This window comes from Pleurodeles waltl, chromosome 7 (genome assembly GCF_031143425.1).
Source record: "Pleurodeles waltl isolate 20211129_DDA chromosome 7, aPleWal1.hap1.20221129, whole genome shotgun sequence".
NCBI classification, from domain to species: Eukaryota; Metazoa; Chordata; class Amphibia; order Caudata; family Salamandridae; genus Pleurodeles; species Pleurodeles waltl.
The window spans coordinates 937291815-937314796 of NC_090446.1; the positions used below are offsets into that span (position 1 = coordinate 937291815).

General features: G+C 45.3%; 1 protein-coding gene across 1 annotated transcript in view; it reads right to left on the reverse strand.

Moving 5' to 3' along the window:
- LOC138245755 (mucin-2-like) overlaps nt 1-22982 on the reverse strand; it is a 66485-nt gene that overhangs the window by 35908 nt on the left and 7595 nt on the right. Inside the window, exon 2 of the mRNA XM_069199636.1 lies at nt 2487-2831. Within this exon, the coding sequence (XP_069055737.1) occupies nt 2487-2831 (345 nt within the window). The remainder of the gene's footprint in view (nt 1-2486; nt 2832-22982) is intronic.

The following is a 22982-nucleotide window of genomic DNA, read 5'->3' on the forward strand; positions in this document are numbered from 1 at the left end:
TTTAAATTAGGGTGCTGAGACAGCCATGATCTGTGAGTTAACTGAGAGGTCGCGATTAAAGAGAAACACCAAGGCCCGTATTTATACTCCGTTTGCGCCGAATTAGCGTCGTTTTTTTCGACGCAAGTTCGGCGCAAAACTAACGCCATATTTATACTTTGGCGTTATACGCGTCTAGCGCCAAAGGATGGGCAAATAGCGTCATTTTTTTGCGTGAACGCCTTCCTTGCGTTAATGAGATGCAAGGAAGGCGTTCCCGTCTAAAAAAATGACGGCGACGCAAATGCGTCGTATTTATACTCCCGGGCAAAAGTCACGCCCGGGAGGTGGCGGGTCAAAAAACCCTGCATTTGCGCCACTATTTAACGCCTGGGTCAGGGTAGGCGTTAAGGGGCCTGTGGGCTCAAAATGAGCCCACAGGTGCCCTCCCCTGCCCCCAGGGACCCCCCCTGCCACCCCTGCCCACCCCAGGAGGACACCCAAGGATGGAGGGACCCACCCCAGGGACATTCAGGTAAGTTCAGGTAAGTATAATTTTTTATATTTTTTAATTTTTTTTGGGTGGCATAGGGGGGCCTTATTTGTGCCCCCCTACATGCCACTATGCCCAATGACCATGCCCAGGGGACATAAGTCCCCTGGGCATGGCCATTGGGCAAGGGGGCATGACTCCTGTCTTTACTAAGACAGGAGTCATTTAAATGGCGTCTGGGCGTCGAAAATAATGGCGCAAATCGGGTTGAGGCGATTTTTTTGCCTCAACCTGACTTGCCCCATTTTAAGACGCCCTAACGCCATTTTCCCCCTACGCCGGCGCTGCCTGGTCTACGTGGTTTTTTTCCACGCACACCAGGCAGCGCCGGTCTGCTAGCGCTAAATTTTTTGACGCTAAACTGCGTTAGCGCAGTTTAGCGTCAAAAAGTATAAATATGGGCCCAAATTTCAATATTTTGATGAAGGAGATGGGGTTGATCTAGATTAGGTTGCCACCAGAAAAGAGTCCAGATCGAGCTTGAGACACGAAATTCAACATTTCTGTTTTGTTAGAGTCAAACTGAAGACAGCGTTGGTGCATCCATTTGGTCAAGGCAGAGAGAAAATCTCGAAAAGGACTTGTGGCAGTGCTAGGCCTAACATTGTCTGGAACTGCAGAGTGTTTGTTTCTTTCGTAATGGCAGCACCCAAGAAGCGACAGTCCCGAGCTCCAATACATTATTTAAGAGCTTTCAGAGTGGAGTACTGACAGCTTCTGACCCGAGTTCTAAGATCTTGGGATGGCATGGGTCGAGCAGGGAGCCTGAAGAGCAGGATGTTAAGGAGTCCTTCGCCGTACTTAAAGAAATAAGATTAAATGTAGTTAAGACCTGCCTGCCTGGCAAAAACAGTCATTGTTTCCAATGCCTTTTAAACTTATTAGCATCTGACTGTGCATTCATATTTGTATAGCTAGCCTTCATTTTATTGGGTGAAACTCTATCTGGGTATCTTCCATGCACCCTATCAGCCTCGGAATCTTGTTCATAGACAGGTGTGGGTTCTTCTTCTATTAAACCTTAAACTGTCACGCTCTGCTGAGTCCTCTGTGGAGTAGTCTATGTCTCTATTTGTAACACACTCAAGTCCCAATAAACTAGGTACTCACTCCAATGTGGCTCTACTGTCTCTCCTTCTTTGCAGTTATACCTTGTTCACAACCATAATTAAAACCCTCACCTACTGGGCAGTTGATTGCTGACTATTGATGCCCAAACTGTTCTCATGCTAGATTGCCTACTTTGTGGACTAGGAGTTGCCACCTCACCCTTTAATGGTGCACCTCCCCACCCCCACCAATAAGGGATCTGTCTCAATCAGGATTATTGGTTTCCTGCATTTTTGACAGATGTAATCAATGCAGTTACATCGTCAGCATTGGGTTCCCTCAATGGATCCATGGTCATCCTCTCACTCTAGCCAGCCACGCTAGTCCCACGCCACATGCTAACTCCTTCTACCTATACACTGTGACATGGATCACCATGAATGTCCCGGACAACCATCTTTCACTCTTTCAGAGTAACTCCATCCTAGGTTGCTAAACCTCAGTCTTTCCCAAATCAGAGTGGGTCAGAGCCAAGTGGATCCACTTGGGGCCAGAACCGTGTATGCTATCTAATTGTTTTCAACAATGTTTCCCACCAGATAAGTTTAATACTCTACTCCTCCTAAAGGCATCCATTTTCCTCACCTCAACTCATCTTGTTCTCCACTTGAAGTATTCTCACCATGCCTTTCTCTCACTATGTTCTATGCCTCCCGAGCTTTATTGGGCTCAATGCATGTGCTTAATTTTCTCGTGTCTTGACATCTATTTAGGTGGCAGGGAGGGTTCTTCCAGTAGGCCACAAGCCTTCACCTGGCAAACCGATGTACCTCATCCCCATATTATTCATCCATCCATCACCCATTCACCTCAAATCTATAGAAACATGCAGGTGTAGGCTCACCTTCCATCATTTTCAGCTCAATATTATATTTCAGGTCATTGAACCAGCCAGGCACATCAATGCGACAGCAGTATGTCCCGCTATCCCCCTGGTTGGGGTCCAGGATGGTCAGCGACACAACCCCTCTGGTAAGCTGTCCCCAGAGCTGATAGCGGTTGGATTTCCTCCACGTTACCCTCCTCTGGTCTGTCTGGATGAGTGGATCACTGCACTGGGAATAGGGGCAAGCCCCACGTCCCCAGCAGACTGGGTTGACATCTGGTGCCGTTCTAACAGCATAACTGCAAGGGAGTGTGACTGGCTGTCCCACCCACCCAGTCACAGTGACTGCAGATCCCATGGAGACTGGAAAAAAGTAAGGAAACTGTATCAGAGACTTTACTTCAGAACCACCCACATCATGTAATCACGGTGAGAGGGTTTAGTTTACTTGGTTATTCGTAAAGCGCCAAATAAGATGAACTTTAAGAAGCATATAGAAATAATAAAGGTTTAACATCTTTCCATAACATATAATGAATACATATGCAATCAGTCACTGCTCTAAAAATGGAACTTAAAATTGGCATGGGATTCACTGTCTATAATCAAAACACCAAAAAGAGCCATCAAAGAGCGGACAACTTCGCATGCTTATAATTAATCATGCCATACACTATACTTACTACCTGAATATCTCCATAAAATTACAGAACAGCGTCTACTCTTGAAGATACCAGATACCAGTTACAATAAACATTTACATATCTTTATAAAGCAATTTGAATCGTTCATGAAACGACACCTAAAGTCAGTCACTGGAATTATGCAGTAGCAGAGGACCAAATTATGTGGCTGGATGCCCTAAACTGTTCAACAGTAAATGGAAAATTAAGCATATGTCTTGTGCTTGAAGACATTGTAAGATTAAGGAGAATAGACCTTAAAAAGAGTAAAAATGTTTGTAATTTTTGCACTCTGAGTGCCTTCTTGCTGTGTGTCTGTGGAGCAACACGAATCTGCACAAGTCACGAAACAAAACATTTTTGTGGCATAAAGGTAAGCAATATTTACACTCTGTTGCAATAAGGATTTCATGCTGTAGACAAAAGCCCTTCTCAGTCCTTACATTGGGGACATTAACACTTTCTAGGCAAGGTTGTACCTCATAAGTAACAGTTAATATCACAGTACAGCAATCGACAAATTGAAAGATGACCAGTTAACCTTTCTTAAGTGTGCCACTGCCCCGCAATTTGTTTTGTAAATTTGAACTATTTGAAACTAGAAACTATTTTTGTTTAGATTGGCAAATTATGCAGCAGGTGGTAGAATAAATAGAAAGCAAGGTAAATCCATAGTTGTGTGGAAAACTCTACAGTCACGGACTTTGGCTTTGACAGTTTTTTGCCCCTTCGCTGGGGGACTCTGAGCTAAATTGACTGATACTGCTGCTGCACTTCGCAGACAGACGGTGTACATTGCAGTCATGACTCTAAGTAATGAAAGCATTACTTACCAGTAAACTCCATTACCCAGAATCAAGTTCCCTTCTTCCCAGTGAGTAACAAGGTGAGGTGCCCTCCTCCCACCGCCCCACCCCAACTCCTTATTTCAGTTTTCATGTAGGGTGTGAACATAAGGCTCCTTCCAACTTACAAATATCCCGTGAGTAGCAAGGGGACCTAAAAGGAGGTGCTGTATAAATACTCACTGAGAGGACGGGGTCCTGATTGGGACGAGAGGAACCTAATTTGTGGTAATTAACTTTACTGGTAAGTAATAGTTTCATAACTCCCTATTGGTCACCCTCATCCCAGTCTGAAAAGAGAGTCGGCAATTCACAAACCCTAAAAAAAAATAATTCTGCACCAACTCTTAATGCTCATCAAGGTTTATTATTACAAATTACTTCATTGTTACTTTAACAACATTTGAAACACAATTTTTAGATGTTTCATCCAATACATCCAACCTCTAGTGCTTTACAAGTGTATGGTGGGATGCCCATGTGGCTGTCCTACATATTTCCTGTATGGCAACTCCACTCCCCTCTGCCCCTGAAGCTGAAACAGATCTGGTAGATTGACCTTGGATCTGGGATGGAACAGTTCCTCAATTGACTTGTAAGGCTGGGAAATTGCCTGCCAAATCTACATAGCTAGAATGGACAAGGATACCTTTTTAGGTCGAGTGCGCAAGCAGTCTGGCCTGTTGTAATCAATCTGTGGGCTTTTAACAATGCCCACCGCACGCCCATCACTATCACTCGTTCATGGGCTTGCCTTTCAAAAATCATTTGTTATTATTGGTAAATGCTTTACGTTTGTCCTTCCTTGGGGCAGTTTTATCACCGCCTTGGCCAGTGGTTCCCAACCTTTTGACTTCTGTGGACCCCCATTTTATCAATACTGGAGCCCGGGGACCCCCACTGAATCATTATTGGAATCCGGGGACCCCCACTGAGTCATTACTGATAGTTGGAACCTAACATTATTACATTTTCTGAGCAGTCACGGACCCCCTGATGAGTCTTCGCGGACCCCCAGGGGTCCCCGGCCCACAGGTTGGGAACCACTGGCCTTGGCCATTGACCCTGTTACATGGATAATTGCACTTTTTGATAATATGTTTGATTGCGAGCAAACTTCTTTTTCCTTTTGTGTCCCTTCTTCGTGCTCACGCTCATGGCAGCCATGGTGCTTTGAATCGGCTCACTTATGTCAACTGTTTTACTTTTTGTTTTCAATTTATGTGGCAAGAAGAGTCCAGTTAGGAATTTGCAATGCTAATAGCTTTTACTCAAGTGAAACGTGAGACCCACTGCATTGCAAATGCTTGTTCCATTTATTAACGCTTCCAAAAGTTCTGTGAAGATTCAAACATGTCTATCCACAGATTCTCTAAATAGATGGCGTATCTGTTGGAACTGAGGAATCACCCTGTGGAATAATACTGAAGAAGGCAGATTGGTACTCAGGCTGTCTGCATGAAAATTCAATGCTCACTGAATGTAAATTGCTCTCAGGAATAATAGGTGATTTTCTGCCCTGGAACAACTTTGAGGCACTAACCAATTTAGCAGAGAATTGTTTGTCCCCTCTTGCCGATTCAGGTAGTATCATGGAACCTGACTACAGGAAAAATCAGGCTCTTCGCCTGAAGTGAGGTTGAAAAAAATGAACTGCTTTCATTGCTGCCAGTTGCCTACAGTTGGAAGAGTGAAGTCTGTCCTCCTGGGACCATTGCCCCTTGCATTTCCAGTCCTGTAATGTTGCACTCCATCATCACAGACTTTTAATTGTTGTTATTGGAGTGGAAGAGGAATCTGAAAGGAAACTCCTTTCTCCATGTTGGGGTGGGCAACCGCCAAATGAGAATCAGAGTTATCTCTGAAGACACTAGACTTTCTGCCTCATAGTTTCTTGAAACTGGATCACAATAACTCCGGAGGTGATTCACCAATGTTTTCAGGTGGGGTTGAGACTATGGCTATCATCAAAATCATCTGCACCTAGTTCTTCAAGCAACACCTCCTTGATGCTAATGGATAAGTCAACAGAGCTTGAAGATTTTTTCTAGAGCATAACGATCCGGTACTGAGAGAGAAATATAGAATCTTACTGTGTATTGAACTGAGGGGGAGATTTAAGTGCCTCCTTGCGCCACATTAGCATAATTTTGTAATGCTATTGTGGCCCATTAAGGCCAAAATCGCAGTGGCAAATTTACAAAGTGGCGCAATGCATGTATTGCGCCACTTTGTAACGCTTTGAGCTACATTATCACTGCGCCAGGCATAATGTATGCAAAGGGGGCGTTCCCCCGGTAGGGGGGGGGGGTAAAAAATGGCACAAAGAAATCTAGGAGACTTCGTTGCTTCATTTTTTTCTGCACTTTTAATGCCTGCTCAGAGCAGGTGTTAAAAGGAGGCACACCATTGTTTACAATGGGCCTCAATGGGCTTTGCAGGATTAGCATCAACATTTTTGATGGTAATCCTGTGCCGCATTAGCAAAAAATATTATGATGCTAGTTCCCTAACTGCCCCATGGTGTGTGGTATATTAAATAAGGCTCACAAATGGTGGCGTTAGGGGGGCACTAGGTGCAGTGCCACCCTTCATAAATCTGCCCCGTGTGACGTGGACTGGCATCAAGCGAGACTTGAGGTTGTTCAATTTGAATCGAGAAATGAAGATCTGTTGTTGTGATCACTGACTCTTGAGCCTTCGAGAGAGGAAGCACAGACTAGCCAGTCATCCAGGAAGGGGAGATAGAACCCCCCAACTCACCCCACAAGCTATAGAAGCACCACTATTGGTGCTAATAGCTTAGTAAAGGTTGTTGGAGATGTTGACAATCCAAATGGGCGAGCCTGGAATTGGAAATGCTTCCCTTCCACTGCAGGTTTTAGGTAATGTTGATTGTTAGGTTGGATAGGTACATTGAAATAGGCGTCCTCTACATCTAGGCTCACCAAATAGTTGCCATCTTTGACCAGAGTAATAAACATCTAAAAACGAGACTATTCAAAACTGTTCAAGGTGGACCCATTTGTTTAACACCTTCAGGATCAGTACTGGATAAAAAGACCCATCCACTTTAAATACAAAGAAAAGGCTCTGACTAGACAGGGGCAATCACCTTTTTGTCTCATAGTTTGACAACAGTGTGGTCATGAAATTTGGAAAAAGAGGAAACTGTTTGAAAGAAACTTTGTAATCCTCTTGCACTATCAAGAGAACCTAAGAATCAGTTACGTGAGAAGCCCACTTAGGAAGGAAGAACTTTAGTCTGGCTCCAACTTCCATGTAGTCATTTAGGGTTAACATCTTTCTCAGACTATCATTGAGATCAGAACTTATTAGTGAGCACGTCTCCCTGAGGACAAGCTCAGTCACGAAAATGAGAAAGACATCTTCCTTCTTGCCTTTGATGATTCTATTTTTGGACAAATAATTTTTTTCCTTGATAGAGTTTGAAGGGCTTTAATAACTTCTTCTCCTTGACAGATATCTGCACCATGCCATTCTGCTCTTCTCCAAAAAAGCTTCAACCCAGTATGTTGACTTTTTTTCCACCAAGGGCCTCTAAGTGGAGTCCAATTTCCAAGGTTTTAGCCTGAGTGTTCTTCTTCCAGAAATCATAGCCCCACTTCAGATGAAGAAGCCCATAGATAATCAAATGTCACCTCAGAAATTAATTGTGATAACGCTTCCATCTGAGCTAAACTTGCAGTAGGGTATCCATTGGATTGTACACAATCAAATAGTCTCTGGAAATCGTTCAAGAGAACTTGGGATGCATGTGCAGCATTGGACATTGCCCTTTTACCACAATTTGAAGCTGCATGGGCATTTTTTAATGTATTTTCCACTTTTCTGTCAATTGAATCAGCAAAAGGAGATTCTAATAATTATGATGATATTGATGATGGGTAAGCCATACAAGAAAGAATAAAGTTAACACTAGGAATTTGGGAAAATGTTTCCTTAAATTGTTTCATAAAATATTTTTTATTCAACAACCAAGGGATATTCTGCTGACTGGCATCCCTCCATTCCATCATAACTTTTTCCTTAATCAACTCCTGAAAAGGAAGCTCATCCACCAATAATCTGCTGTATTGGGTGTAAAACCCTTCATCATCTTGTGTTTTCTTCTCAAACCCCAAAACCTCTTTTATGTGGCACAACATATCAATAAAGGTCTTTCCCTTAACAAATTTCCCTTGTGGGGAGACATTCATGTCGTCATGAGGATCCCAATCTCTGTCTCTTTGTTTGAGGGTCATTCATTGCCTTATTAACAGCATGCTTAATTAGCTGCTGCGAGTCTACTCTAGATATTATGGGTGTGGCCCTCTCCTCAAAGCCTCATGCTATGTAGTTCCTCAGCCCTCATCCCTGAGCCCGCAGACTCCATTGTTCCAGGAAGTTTTAAGTTTAGGCCTACTATAACTTCCTATTTGTACTGGTTGCCCAGCATCCGAGTCTCTCGAGAAAAGTGACTTGGTTGCCCAAAACAACCAGCCAGCAACTTCCCCTGCCTTTATGCACACTTGTACACTCCGCAGGGTTCAGGAAAACCTCTTCATGGCCCCTAAAAGACTGGCACTTCCTGTCCCAGCCTTGCACTTTGACGGGGAGCACAATTGCGGGTGGTGCAGGCAGAGCTACCACTTGCTTACTGCCTTGGTATGGGTAAAACAATTTAATATTAAAGGCAACCCCAACTTTAAGAACTTGCGTAGCCTTACCTGTCAAAGAAAGGAACAAACACAGGACTTTTTCAAGAGGGGATGGAGCCTTATGTCCACATTGGACATAAAAAAAGAAATAGGACTTGTAAGGTACAAGCCTGTGTGGAGGCTGGGGCTTCCTCATCTAGTTATGATCTGGGACAAAGGGAACCGATGAGCGGGTAATGCTTTAGTACTCAATTTATGATGGCTACCACTCCCATCTCCTCATCAAGATCTTTGCTGACATCATCACACCCCTTGAAACACAAGATGGTGATTTGCAGGGCCACCACTGCAAACAGTTCCAAGGGTTCTTACAGTGGCTATCTGTGGGCTTTCATGGCTACAATTCTTGCCACCATCTGAAAGAGGAGTCTTGCAACTTTAATAATAACTTGTTTTCTCTGTAATGCTTCAAACCACACTGCTACCGATTTTGAGTGCTATAAATAACATGTGCTATTGTTTCCCAATTTACTGGAACTAAATGTACTCACCCTGAGAAGGTGAGTCAGTCCTGCTGTGATTTTATCCTGTGTGCTTCAGCAATAAACATCCAACTCACTGAGCCATTTTTAGGTGAAAGTAAAGCTCTAAGTTTGAAGCTAAATTACAAAATGATTATGGGATTACTTCTAAAAGCAAAACACAATGGTTAAATGTAGGGTTGCACTGGCCTTACAATAATGAGCTCTCTCATTGAATCCTAAGTTTTTGTCTTCTGTAAATTGGGGTATTTTATTGTGTACTATAGAGGGGTTGGAGCCATTTATTGGCTTCTTTGTCACTTTTATTTACTGCCTTCTAATTGACCAGCTTTGCTGATGTTGCTTCTTGTTCAACAGTTAGGAGCAGCAACCAAGTGCAAATTGATTTACTTTTATTGGTGTCCTTCTGCTGTCCATCTGCTTCTCACTGTGCTCCAGGTACTATTTGACTTTTTGTTGCCCCTTTGCTTCTTCCCATCCCACCTCTCTTGCTTCTTAACCTACCACTCCCTAACCATTTAGTAGCTTATTGCTTCTATACCTTCTACCACTACCATTATCCAGGCTGCTTAACCCTTCCACCTGCACCCTCCGTTGTCTGTGTTGCCTTCCCCACCCTACCCAACATAACAAAAAAGTGCTCTGAGCCGACCAGCACTGGCTACACCATTGTACCTTTTTTGTATTACTTTCCCAAACTCTCCCATGGTGTCCGTCTTGCCCGTTCCTTCTCTCCCATGGTGTCCCTCTTGCCCATTCCTTCTCTCCCACACTTCTTCCTGTTGTACATCTTACCCAACTCCACCCAAAAGAAGACAAAAAAGAGGCATGGCGTGGCCGTTTCATATTGCATTTTTCTAACTTTACTTTTAGCCATGCGTGCACAGCCACGGTGTTTACAACATGGCTAAAAGACATTGGCAAAGCGAGTAGGTGAAACCTAGTGGCCATGCCAATGCTTGTTTCCTTGATTTTAGATTCTCTCTGTGCAGCCCTGACAACCCCTACTTTATTTGGCACAGTTGCTGCTACAGGACACAGGTTTAGGTTGTACAGGCAACTCCTTCCTCCTCACGAGTAACATGTTTCCCCAAAAGCATAGCATTCTGAGACGTTAGAACACTATAGGAGCATTCTGAAAGCAACAGAGGTAGGGATGCAGTCAGGGAGGAGGTGATAGGATCACAGCTACCAGGTATCTTCATAGGACTAATATTGGGACAAACCCACTGCAGAGAATCTGAAAATTGCAGTTTTTACAAATCAGAGCAAAGGCCACAAGACTGAAACTAAAGTAGGAAGACAGACTATTGGCGGTAACAGTCCAGCCATCAATTTTCGATGGTTTTCGCATCCTCCGGTCTGGCAGTCCGATGTTTAGATGTTGACAGAACCACAGGCAACAGACCGCCACAGTCCCGCCGACTCTGCTGGGAATCTCAACCTGCGTCGACAGCGCAATAGGGAACAGTGGCTGGCGGCAGGACTGCAGCCTTTGTTACCACCATTCTGATTTAGAAGTGCCTTCCTGTCAGGCCGACTGTGGCAGGAACACCTCCCACCCAAGACTGACCGATTGGGAGAGAAAGGGTGTGAAAATCCGCCTTCTCCCCCTTTTTCTCTTACCTTTTCAAATGGAACACGACTAGAGAACTTCTGCTATTGCTCTTCTGACATTTCACCCTGAAGGACACCGACCCTGTTGTCACCAGATACGAAGGTGACCAATACATGGGACTTGTAAGCGAAAGGGTGAGTCTGTACCGTCGAACACGGCCCAACCATCAGCATACATCTAAGTATGTGTTTTTTGTTTTTCTTGGGGTTGGAATATGTGTTGACATAGGTAGTTGCATACTTTGTATCTAACACATCTGTGTCAACACATATATCCAAGAGGACACTCCTCCTTCATTGCCAACCCACCACTGTCACACCTACGGTACAGTGGGAACATCTAAATCAGGTCGGCAGTATACCGCCAGGCCAACAGTGGCAGAGTTCAGTCTGCCACAAGCGGTTACTCAAACACAGGTATCTAAATACGGTGAGCGGTGCTCTGTCAACTCAATGGAGTATAAGGGACCACCGCTGCCGCAGGATGGCAGTAAGACCACCAAGATCTAAATCAGGCCATCTATGAGGGGACTCATTCACAGTGTAGAGACTGGGTAGACAGAGTGCTACACACATCCAGCATGGCCTACCCGGATTGTGCAGGTCTCAGTAAATCTCCTGTCACTCTTGAGATAAAAATATTGAAAACTCTTGATACCAAAACCAACAAATCCAGGTCCTGCTTTCAATGAACAACCATCCTCTCAACAATCTTCCTTCATCCACCCGAGGAACCTGGTGGAACTCAATAAAACAATGAACAAGGTTAATGTTCTAGAACTACCAAACACTCACAACAACGTCCCTATAACAATGCTTCAATGACCTGGCCCCAGACAACACCAAACGTTTGTGCATATCCCTCTAAAACATCCCGGCCCTTGACCTGCTGAAACATAAAATATTCACACCATTCGCAGAAGAATCCTTGCATGCCCAAGTAACCTGCAAACTCTGTCTCCATTTCAAACCCACTATAAATCACCAAATTCTAGAAATCAAAGTAACACCACACTCACGGGAATGCATGGCATTCAACAACTGACTACAATCTGCAGCTGGATTGAGACCTACGAGAGGCATCAAGACCACGCTGGTATGGAATTAGAGAGGATCTCTTCACCTTCCTAGACAGGGCCCGGCTGGGTAACCAGATTGTGTTTCGTATCATTAGACTTTTCCCAAATAAAATCCAAAAACTATGAAGTGCACACAGCTGATAGCCAACTTGTGTCTCTATTTTCAAAAACAATAACAGTGGCATTTACAGTGACGCCAGTCTGACCTCTCTTCAGCGACTCCTGTTGGAGTACAGGTAAAGGACAAGTCAATCCATTTTGCACTATGCACGTTGGCTGGGGAACATGAGCCCAGAAGGACCAGCAGCTCTGCATTACCACAGTACCCTTAGCAGATGCCACATATACAGCCATGCTCGAACTATCCAGCAGGCTGAGTAAATATACACCAGACCAGGAGGCAGATCCTATGAGGGCCAGGTCTCTGGCTGTACAATATCTTTGAACATCAATCATTGAGGGCACAACCAAACTATTTGCGTTCAGGACACCTCTTGATGTGTTTTATTTGGACAAGCCTTTGAATATAACAATGCTCCATAATGCTTCTAGGTTAGAGGTGGGCGTAACTCGTGTAATTTGATGTGCCATAATTCCATGGAATTATGTAAGATTACGTGTAGTTATGCAATAAAAGAGATTGCAAAATTACGCAAGAATACATAATTATGCAATTGTAGGAAAATGGCTCCCTGTTGCAGTAACCCCCCCACACACACACTTTTTGCCTGCTATTGATGCTGACTTGACTAAGAAGTGTGCTGGGAACCAGCTAACCAGGCCCCAGCACCAGTGTTCTTTTACTAAAAAGGTACCATTGTTTCCACAATTGGCACACCCCTGGCACACAGATATGCCCCTTGTAAAAGGTATCAGTGGTACCAAGGGCCCTGTGACGAGGGAAGGTCCCTTGGGGCTGCAGCATGTGTTGTACCACCCTAAGGGACCCCTCACCTAACACATTCACACTGCCATTGTAGATTGTGTGTGCTGGTGGGGAGAAAAAGGCAGTCGACATGGCATCCCCCTCAGGATGCCATGCACACAAAATACTGCCTGTGGCATAGGTAAGTCACCCCTCTAGCAGGCCTTAAAGCCCTAAGGCAGGGTGCACTATACCACAGGTGAGGGCATAGCTGCATGAGCAATATGCCCCTATTGTGGCTAAGTCCATTCTTAGACACTGTAAGTACAGTGTGGCCATATTAAGTATATGGTCTGGGAGTTTGTCAAAATGAACTCCACAGTTCCATAATGGTTACACTGAACACTGGGAAGTCTGGTATCAAACTTCTCAGAATAATAAACTCACACTGATGCCAGTGCTGGATTTATTAATTTATTGAAAAATGCACACAGAGGGTATCTTAGAGATACCCCCTGTATTTTACCTAATCCTTCAGTGCAGGCCTGACTGGTCTGTGCCAGCCTGTCATTGAGATGAGTTTCTGACCCTGTGTGGTGAGAGCCTTTGTGCTCTCTGAGGCCAGAAACAAAGCCTGCACTGGGTGGAGGTGTTCACACCTCCCCCCTGCAGGAACTGTAACACCTAGCAGTGAGCCTCAAAGGCTCAGGCTTTGTGTTACAATGCCCCTGGAGATGCCCGCCCCCCCGGACACAGCCACCACTTTTGGTGGCAAGTCCGGAGGAGATAATGAGAAAAACAAGGAGGAGTCACCCTCCAGCCAGGCCAGCCCTAAGGTGTCTTGAGATGAGGTGACCCCTGCCTTAGGAAATCCTCCATCTTGCTTTGGAGGATTCCCCCCCAATGGAATTAGGGATGTGCCCCCTCCCCACAGGGAGGAGGCACAAAGAGGGTGTAGCCACCCTGAAGGACAGTAACCATTGACTACTGCCCCCCAGACCTAAACACACCCCTAAATTGAGTATTTAGGGGCAACCCTGAACCCAGGAAATCAGATTCCTGCAACCTGAAGAAAGAAGAAGGACTGCTGACCTGAAAGCCCCTCAGAGATGATGGAAATGATAACTGACTTGGCCCCAGCCCTACGGCCTGTCTCCCAACTCAAAGAACCTGTACAGCAAAGCATCCAGCGGGACCAGCGTCCTCTGAGGACTCTGAGGACTGCCCTGCACCTAAAGGACCAAGAAGCTCCTGAGAACAGCGGCTCTGTTCAAAAACAGCAACAAGAAACCAACTTTAAAGAGACTCCAACTTCGTGCCACAAGCGTGAGTCTTCACACTCTGCACCCGATGCCCCTGGCTCGAGTTCAGGACAACCAACACCGCAGAGAGGACTCCCAGGCGACTCTAACGACGTGGATACCCTGAGTGGACCTCCCTGCACCCCCACAGCGACACCTGCAGAGAGGATCCAGAGGCTCTCCTTGACCGCGATTGCCTGGTAACAAAGGAACCCGGTGCCTGGACCAAGCACTGCACCCGCAGCCCCCAGGACCGAGAGGAACCACCTACCAGTGCAGGAGTGACCAGCAGGCGGCCCTCATCCTAGCCCAGTCAGTAGCTGGCCTGAAAAGCCCCCCTGTAACCTGCCTGCATCGCCAGAGTGACCCCCGGGTCCCTCCATTGTTTTCTATGACAAACCTGACACCTACTTTGCACACTGCACCCGGCTGCCCCAGTGCTGCTGTGGGTGTGTTTTGTGTGCTTGTGTGTGTCCCCCCCCAAGTGCTCTACAAAACCCCCCTGGTCTGCTCCCCGAGGACACAGGTACTTACCTGCTAGCAGACTGGAACTGGAGCACCCCTGTTCTCCATAGGCGCCTATGTTATTTGGGCCCTCCTTTAACCTCTGCACCTGACCGGCCCTGTGTTGCTGGTGCTTTGGCTTTGGGGTTGCCTTGAACCCCCAACGGTGGGCTGCCTATGCCCAGGAGACTGAACTTGTAAGTGCTTTACTTACCTGAAAAACTAACCAATACTTACGTCCCCCAGAAACTATTGATTTTTGCAGTGTCCACTTTTAAAATAGCCATTTGCCATTTTTACCAAAACTGTGTGGACTACTGTTTTAAATCAAAGTTCTATACTTACATGTGTGAAGTACCTTACAATTTATGTACTTACCTAAAATTTGAATCTTGTAGTTCTAAAATAAATTAAGAAAATAATATTTTTCTATATAAAAACCTATTGGCCTGGAGTTAAGTCTTTGAGTGTGTGTTCTCATTTATTGCCTGTGTGTGTACAACAAATGCTTAACACTACCCTCTGATAAGCCTACTGCTCGGCCACACTACCAGAAAATAGAGCATTAGTATTATCTAATCTTGCCACTATCAACCTCTAAGGGGAACCGTTGGACTCTGTGCACACTATCTCTCACTTTGAGATAGTATATACAGAGCCAACTTCCTACAGAAATAAAAGTAATTCAGCTTTAGCACTATTTGCTTAAAGAAAACATGCCCCTTGCATCCCAAATGGATGCATGGGTTCATTTTTTGCTTTGAAACAGAGCTAAATGCAAAGGAACACAAATAACAGCCTGATATTTCTCCTAACATACTCCCTGCATTTACCGCTATTTCCTTAGCGCAAAATGCACCCTAAGGTTCAAAAAGAGTGCCAGGATGCATTATACACTAAGAAAACAGTGTGAATGAAAAAACAACATGAACAGCAGTGCACACTCACAAAGTTCATTGTTTCTGTGTTTATTTTCTCCCTAGATTACTCTTTATAACACAACTGGGAATATTTCCATAATTATTGGTAATTCTGTGTCAAAGAGTAGCGTGGAATTACTGAAATTACTCTGATTGCTCGGTTGCAATTAAAATTATTCCCAGGCCTACTCTAGATTCCTTTTGGAGGGGGGCTGGCCCAGAAAGCAACTCCCATTGCCTGCTGTTGATAAACTAAAGAGAACAGCAGCCGAGACTCCTCCGCTACGGCGGAGGAGCATCTCCCCTCTTCCGCCAGCAGCAGCAGCTGCAAAACTTAAAGAATAAAGGGCCAGATGTAGCAAGATATGAATTTGTGAATCGGATATTGCGAGTAAGTGCGACTCGCAATTACTGATTCACAAATTGTATGCAGAATGGTGTCTCAGACACCTTCTGCGAATCGCAAGGGGGTCGCAAAGACCCACCTCATTAATATTAATGAGGTGGGTCATAATTTGCGACCCAATTGCGATTCCCTGCACTCACAGGGATGGTGGCCTGCTGGAGACAGCAGACCTCCATGTCTGTGACTGCTTTTTCAATAAAGCAGTTTTTTGTTTTTGTATTGAAGCCCGTTTTCCTTAAAGGAAAACGAGTTGCAATACAAAATAAAAAATGAAACCATTTGGTTTCGTTTTTTCAGAGTAGGCAGTGGTCCAATGGACCACTGCCTGCTCTGAAAAAACATTTTGTGCGACATTTACAAAGGGTAAGGGGTCCCAGTGGACCCACTTCAAGTGGGTGCTAACTGCGAATTGTGGTGCAAGTCGCAAATGGGAAGGGAACACCCCTTCCTATTTGCGAGTCGCATTCCCATTTTGCGAGTCGGTACCGACTCGCAAAATGGGAATGTGCATCGCGATGGCCGTTTTGCATGCTGCAAAATGCGATTTTCGCAGTTTGCGCCATGCAAAACGGTTCGTACATCTGGCCCAAAATGTAAATAAACGCTGTTTAATATTGTTTTATTTTTAAAGGGGGGCCATGGGAGATGACAGGCAGAAGGTGGTGTGCACTCCCCTCAGTATGCATGTGTGTTTGGCTGGCCGTCTCAGGACAGCCAAACACACATGCCCACTGAGCTGTCTCCAACCCGAGCTGCATTGCCGAATTGGAGAAAGATGCACAGGCTCTTAGTCTGAATGGGAGCGCAAAGCCAGGATGCTCAGGCCAATCCTAACACTGCTCTCATGCTGCCAGCAACATGAGAGCCGCATCAGGACTGGCCGCGGGGCAGGCTGGGAGCCTGTGCCTGCCTATAGTGCAGCAGACACCTGAAGAGCGACAGCGATGTGGCGGGGTTGAGGTAAGTTTGTTTTTATTATTATTTATTTTTTTGTTCACTCCCCCACCCCACTGCCCGCCAGTGCACGAACCCCTCCTCCCTCCCAAGCCCACTGCCAACCTGCCCCGACTTTGCCCAACCTCCAACCTCGACTGCAGAACAGCCTTCTGGAACCCAGAAGAAATTGAGGTAAACATCAGGCTACTTGTCCCAGTCTTGGCCGGATGCTGGAAAGCAGAGGAACATACGGGTCAAGCAATGACACATAAACCACACAGAGCAACAATTACCAGCGCCCAGGCGCAAAGAGGCTGCATAGAGTTCAAAAGAAAGTATTTTGGTGTTTTACAAAATGTATAGTTATAGAAATATGTGCAGTTAGTGGCCTCACGTCATACCTCGTCTGTCCCAGAGACACCATATGGGACGATTTTAAATTCTCTATGAAGCCTGGGCCGGTTCCAGGACACAACAATGTGCAATATGGTGAGGTTGCTGCGTGACCAGAGATCTTGACCCCAGAATAGATCTTTTAATACAGAAGTGAAAGCTGGCCCTCGGAAGGATGGAGCGTGTGCTGAGTGTGTTGTTCCTCTGCACCAGGTTGTTTTGGAGTTCAAGGGCACGGAGCGGCTGCTCTGAGCAAGAGATGCCGAGCTGGTGCTTTCTATTCCTCTTCTGAATGTCATCTTTCTGGTACTGCAAGGCTCAGCGGAATTACCAACAACACAAGCCAGGCCAGGTTTAGTTTTTTCAATTTAACACTGCATGCACAAAAGGTGATTGGAGGGGGGCGTGACAACGGTTCAGACTTCTGGCAATCTCTCGGGGTAGCATTCTAGCCCATCTATTTTTTACACACTGTGCCACTGTAGACAGAATCAGGCCTCATGCAAACCAGTACAGACCCTCCTCATGGGAACCGTCCATCCCAAACTGTCAGGCAAGGGCTCCACAAGAAGGGACCACAAGCAACTGCAGACCGATTATTAGGAATAGATTGGATACTGTGGCACAGCCAGCAAGGGGCCCACCTCTGGCCATACCTTTGCCACTATGGGGTCGATTGTGACTTCAGTGGACGGAAAAGCCCATCCTCTGAAGTCCAGACGGGTAGGTTGCTGCCAGTGCGGCCGCCTCCCCATTAGCCCCATTCCGAGTTTCCAGCTGGGTCAGCGGGCGGAAACAGAGCTTCCACCCACTGGCCCAGTGGGAAACGAGCTACAGCATTGTCGCCGGGTCGTAATAGAGCCAGCGGCAATGCTGTAGCGTGGAGGGTGCACCAGCACCATGACTGGCCAGGGGGAGCCCTACACTGCCCATGCCAAGTGTATCTCTGCACCCCATCTCCGCCAGCTGTTTCATGACGGTATCACAGCCATGAAACTGCTGGCAGAGAGGGGAGTTGTAATCCCCCTGGCGGATTAGGACCTCCAGCACCGCCAGTCTGTCCTGTGGTGGTAAAGTGGCAGTGCTGGTGGTCCAACTGCCACCGCAACCCACCAGGGTCGTAATGAGGGCCTTAGTCTTAGACTGGATGGTGGAAATTGCCCTCTTTGTCCCTGCCCCACTGGGGGTGGACAACATGGTCTACCATTGTTTTTTGTAGTTTTTTTGTATAGTGTGACTTGGCCCGAAGGTATTGGGGTGCTTTGCATGAACAACAGTTACACAAGCACAGATTCATTTTTTGGTAGGCACGGGGAGATTACGTGATTTGCCGAGACTCGAGGTAGTTCCCCACCTCCAAAGTCGGTAGCCCTGGCCCTTACACCACATCCTCTCTATCGTGATTAATTCCCATAAGTGCAGCAATTTGTGTGCAGTTTACAAGCTCTCACTAGCAAAAAAATGACTTCTTCAATATGTGCCTTGTCTTGTCAAAACAACCACGTGCCTTACACTTCGTTAACTGTGCCAGTCCACATCACCCCTGCGGATCTCTCTTCCGGGGCATCGATACCCTCACTCACATGGGCACTCTTGCTCGGAGGGTGCGGCGGCACAACTCCCCGCGGCGCCCAGATGTGTCACTGCTGGAACGGGAGAGTGTTAAGCATAATACCACTGTTTTAGAAACTTAGGCCCGTATTTATACTTTTTTTAGCGCCGCATTTGCGCCGCTTTTTGACGCAAAACGGCGCAAACCTACAACATACAATGGTATTTTGCAAGTTTGCGCCGTTTTTGCGTCAAAAAACGACGCAAATGCGGCGCAAAAAAAGTATAAATACGGGCCTGAGAATCACCGTCTCCCTGCACGATTTCAAGCGAATCCCTGAAAAACAAGGCGTGTCTGCGTTTCGGTCTGCTCTCAGGAAAACCACGCTTTAAAAATATGTTTTGTGGCACAGCTGCTGTACAGAGTAACTGCAGTCACCACGAACACAAAGCCGCCAAGGCTACTTTCTCTAAAGTCGGAATCAATACAGTCCATACAATGGAAAAAAACGTCAACCAGTATTATTTGTAATGCTGAAGGGAGGGGCAGGTGACTTTTCATGGTCCTCTTAGACATCAGCATCCCAGGTCACCTGCAGCAGAGAAGACTGAGTTTAGGATGTTTTCATTATGCCAGGCTCGCCCTTTAGGTCAGCAGCAGACTTCACTCTGCGTCGGATTTTAATGCACACTCATAGGGCCCCCAGGACACCGCCGTCAACATCACTCTTCCTCTAACATTAGAGTGCTCGTCTGTAACTAAAATAAAATGTTTCTCCTGCCGACGAATAAAAGAGACCCAAATGTTACTATTCTAATGTCAACAGAAAGCTCCACACTGACTACTGAGTTTTGAACCTCGCCCCTGTATGTAGCCTTCAGTGGGAATTTACACCTCAGCCAGAACTACAGATTGAGAGCAGTGAGTGGGTTGGGGTGAAGGGTTGATCCCTGTAAGCACAGGGATCAACCCTTCAGTCCTCAGTGCAAAGTTACGCCTCAGCCAGAGCAAAGGCTGAGTGCAGGAGATGGGGGGGTAGATGCTCATCCTACAGTCCTCAGTGTGAAGTTACACCTCAGCTAAGGCTACACGTTGAGAGGAGGGGCTGGAGACTAGAAGGCTCATCCCTGCAATCATTAGTGTGAAGTTACACCGGGGCTACAGGTGGAGAGCAATAGATAGAGCTAGAGGGCTCATCCTTGAAACCTCACTGTGAAGTTACACCTCATCTGGAGCTGCAGGCTGAGTGCAGGAGATGGAGTCTACAGGGCTTCTGTGGTCAAGATGAAGAGTGCAACTCCCGTGAAGAAGGCCTTTCGACACAGGAAACTTCTCCAGCCATTTGAACTCTCTACATCACCATAATGCACCTTGTACCAGAGGAGGTAAATCAGGACAATCATGTGTCTTAAGCTTGTGCATAAACGAGTGTGAATACTGAGGGAGGGGTCAATGATTAATGCCTCTGTGATACTAATACACAGATAGGAGCAATACTGTTTGTCAAGCGTGCACTTCCTGTGATTTCACCGAGGTCAGGTGCTATAAGTTAACTCTTCCTCCAACATTGTTCTAGTCAAATAATGCAATATCCCATCTAATGAACTTATTCAATATTAATCACATTCCTAGAATGTCCATGAGATATCTAAATTGCTTCTAGGTGAAAAAGTAATCTAAGGACAATTGTGAAAATCCACTCACACTTCTTGAAAGTAGTCCTGCAAGAAGAAGCAGTCATGTCTCTTCAGTAGTTGGCTCATACAACTGCCAACCCTGTTTACCAGCAGGTTTCATAAATATGCCATATGTCAATTTTTAGAACTTGAGGTACCCTTCTTTATCTCCCAAAATAGCGTCATTCAAGAGTCAAGGATTTGGAAGATTTCCATTGAGGATATATGAGATAAAAAATGTATCAGGGTTAAACTCAAAAGTGAGGTCAGAACACAAGAACAGCAAAGTCATGGGTAACAACAACACAATTATTGTGTATAATAATTATAATAATAATCATAATATACATTCCAATGATGATGATAATAATCACAACAATTACTTATTTAGCACTAGCAGATCACCAGGGATACTTCAAAATTCTGAGAGGAAGCTCTTCAGAGTGAGAGTAGTAAATGCTTGGAATTGATTTCCTACAAAATAAACATCAAGATCCTAGATTAAGTCAACCCACAACTTTCAACCACCACCAGGACACTCAAATTCACTCTGGGCACTGAGTTACACCTCAGGGAACACATCCCCATGAAGACCAAAAATAGCATGGCACCACGTCTCTCTGTATGAAGCAAAGAAAGAAAAAATGTTCATCCCAGAAAGTGACTTCAAAACAGCTATTTGAGCCTTTTTCCTTCCATGTCTGGATGGTAACCGTGTCCCGCTACACAGCCTTTCAGGCTCCAATTGGCTCCTTTGAGGCCACCCAACAAGCAGCAGCACACCTCATCAAGGGTTTGAAGAAATATGACCATATCAGTCCCAATCTGACGGGACGTCTTTGACCCCCTTGCCGGCCTGCACCATCTTGCATCTTCAAGAACAGCAGCATCCTAACTGAATCACAGGCGGGAGATGACATGGCCCCAATGTTGCAAGAAGCCATCCCTCCAGGCCATCAAACTATAGTACAAAATACTTTCAGCAAAAGAGGAGGTTGACTAGCTGTTATATTCAAGCAAGCAATAAATCTCACCAAAACTGACCACATTTCCATACAAGGCTGTAAGGCCCTCATCACCAGATGCAACCCTGCACCTACTTCCTCCTGTAATTTCCTACTCTTTCACAGACCAGCACCTAGCAATGTAACATTCCCATACACATTTCTAGACACAGTTTCACACCTTATAACACTACGCTCAAACCTATGCATTCTTGGGAACCTAAACATTTGGTTTGACAAACCCAATAAGCCCATTCCAAAAACTATCATCACTGGCCTCGTTACACTGATCCTAAATCAGATCATACACAAACCCACACACATCACTAGACACATCCTAGATGTAATTTTTGCAAATCCAGAACTAGTTACCTTTCAAAGGATTACTCCAATCACATGGCCAGACTACCATTTGGTAACCTCCCAACATAAAACCTCACAAATCAACACACCCAAGACCACCTTACATGTATCCACCTATCAACCACAGGACAAACTCAATTTTGGACACTTATAAAAACAACTAACATCCAACACAGATCTAGACACAATAAATGTAATTCACAAACGTTGAATGACTACAGGAAGCGTTCGATATCTTGACACCATTAACAACAACAAAACAGGACAAAATGAAACATGCACCCTGGAGAAATACAGAACTAAAAAAGATAAAGACAACAAACAGGCTGCAATGAACCTGGCTCAGAAAAAACAGCAATCAAGACAAACTTCACCTATGGCAACTTATCAGAATATAGACAACAAGCCAAAAAGCTAAAAAGGTACTATTCAGACAGAATTCAAAATGCTAAAATTTTGTAAACCTACATGGATGGAAGGAACTCATCCTATTACTCAAGAATCCACAGACAAACAGGCAAATCAATACGCAATCAAAGCAGACATGTTAGGCTCCTATTTAAAACAAAGGGAAACCACCAACCTATTTCCAAACATCCCCTGAAAGAGTAAGCCAACCCAGCCTTTGCATTCCTTCAAACAAATATCACAGGTGAATTTGTGGATCTGGTCATAGCAAGAAGGCCTTCCAGCTGCCCTCTGATCCATTTTCAAGAGCATTATTTCATCTACATCTGCACCCACGCCAGTAAGAAGAGTCATCAATTTTTTTAAAACTATGGGAATATTTCAAGGAGATCTGAAAAAGGCATACATAATCTGACTGTACAAGAGGGAAAAAAATTCACTTTCTCCAATGCACTACTCTGTCTCACCCTAGACCTCTCTCAATCTATCCACTATCTCCACTCTCTGACTCATCCTAAAGCTCATTCTACTGCTATGATTTCTGAAATAACGCTCCCTATACCATTCCTTCTTCTAGCCCTCTTAGCTCACCCCAAACCTCAGTATACTACTAGGATCTCTCAAACAACCCTACTAAAATCTTCCCTCATATACCTCTCCTTTGACTCACCCCAAACCTCATTTTACTACTATGATCTCCCTAATCCCTTCTACAAATTCTTCCCTCCCCCAGCTCTCCTTTTATTCATCACAAACCTC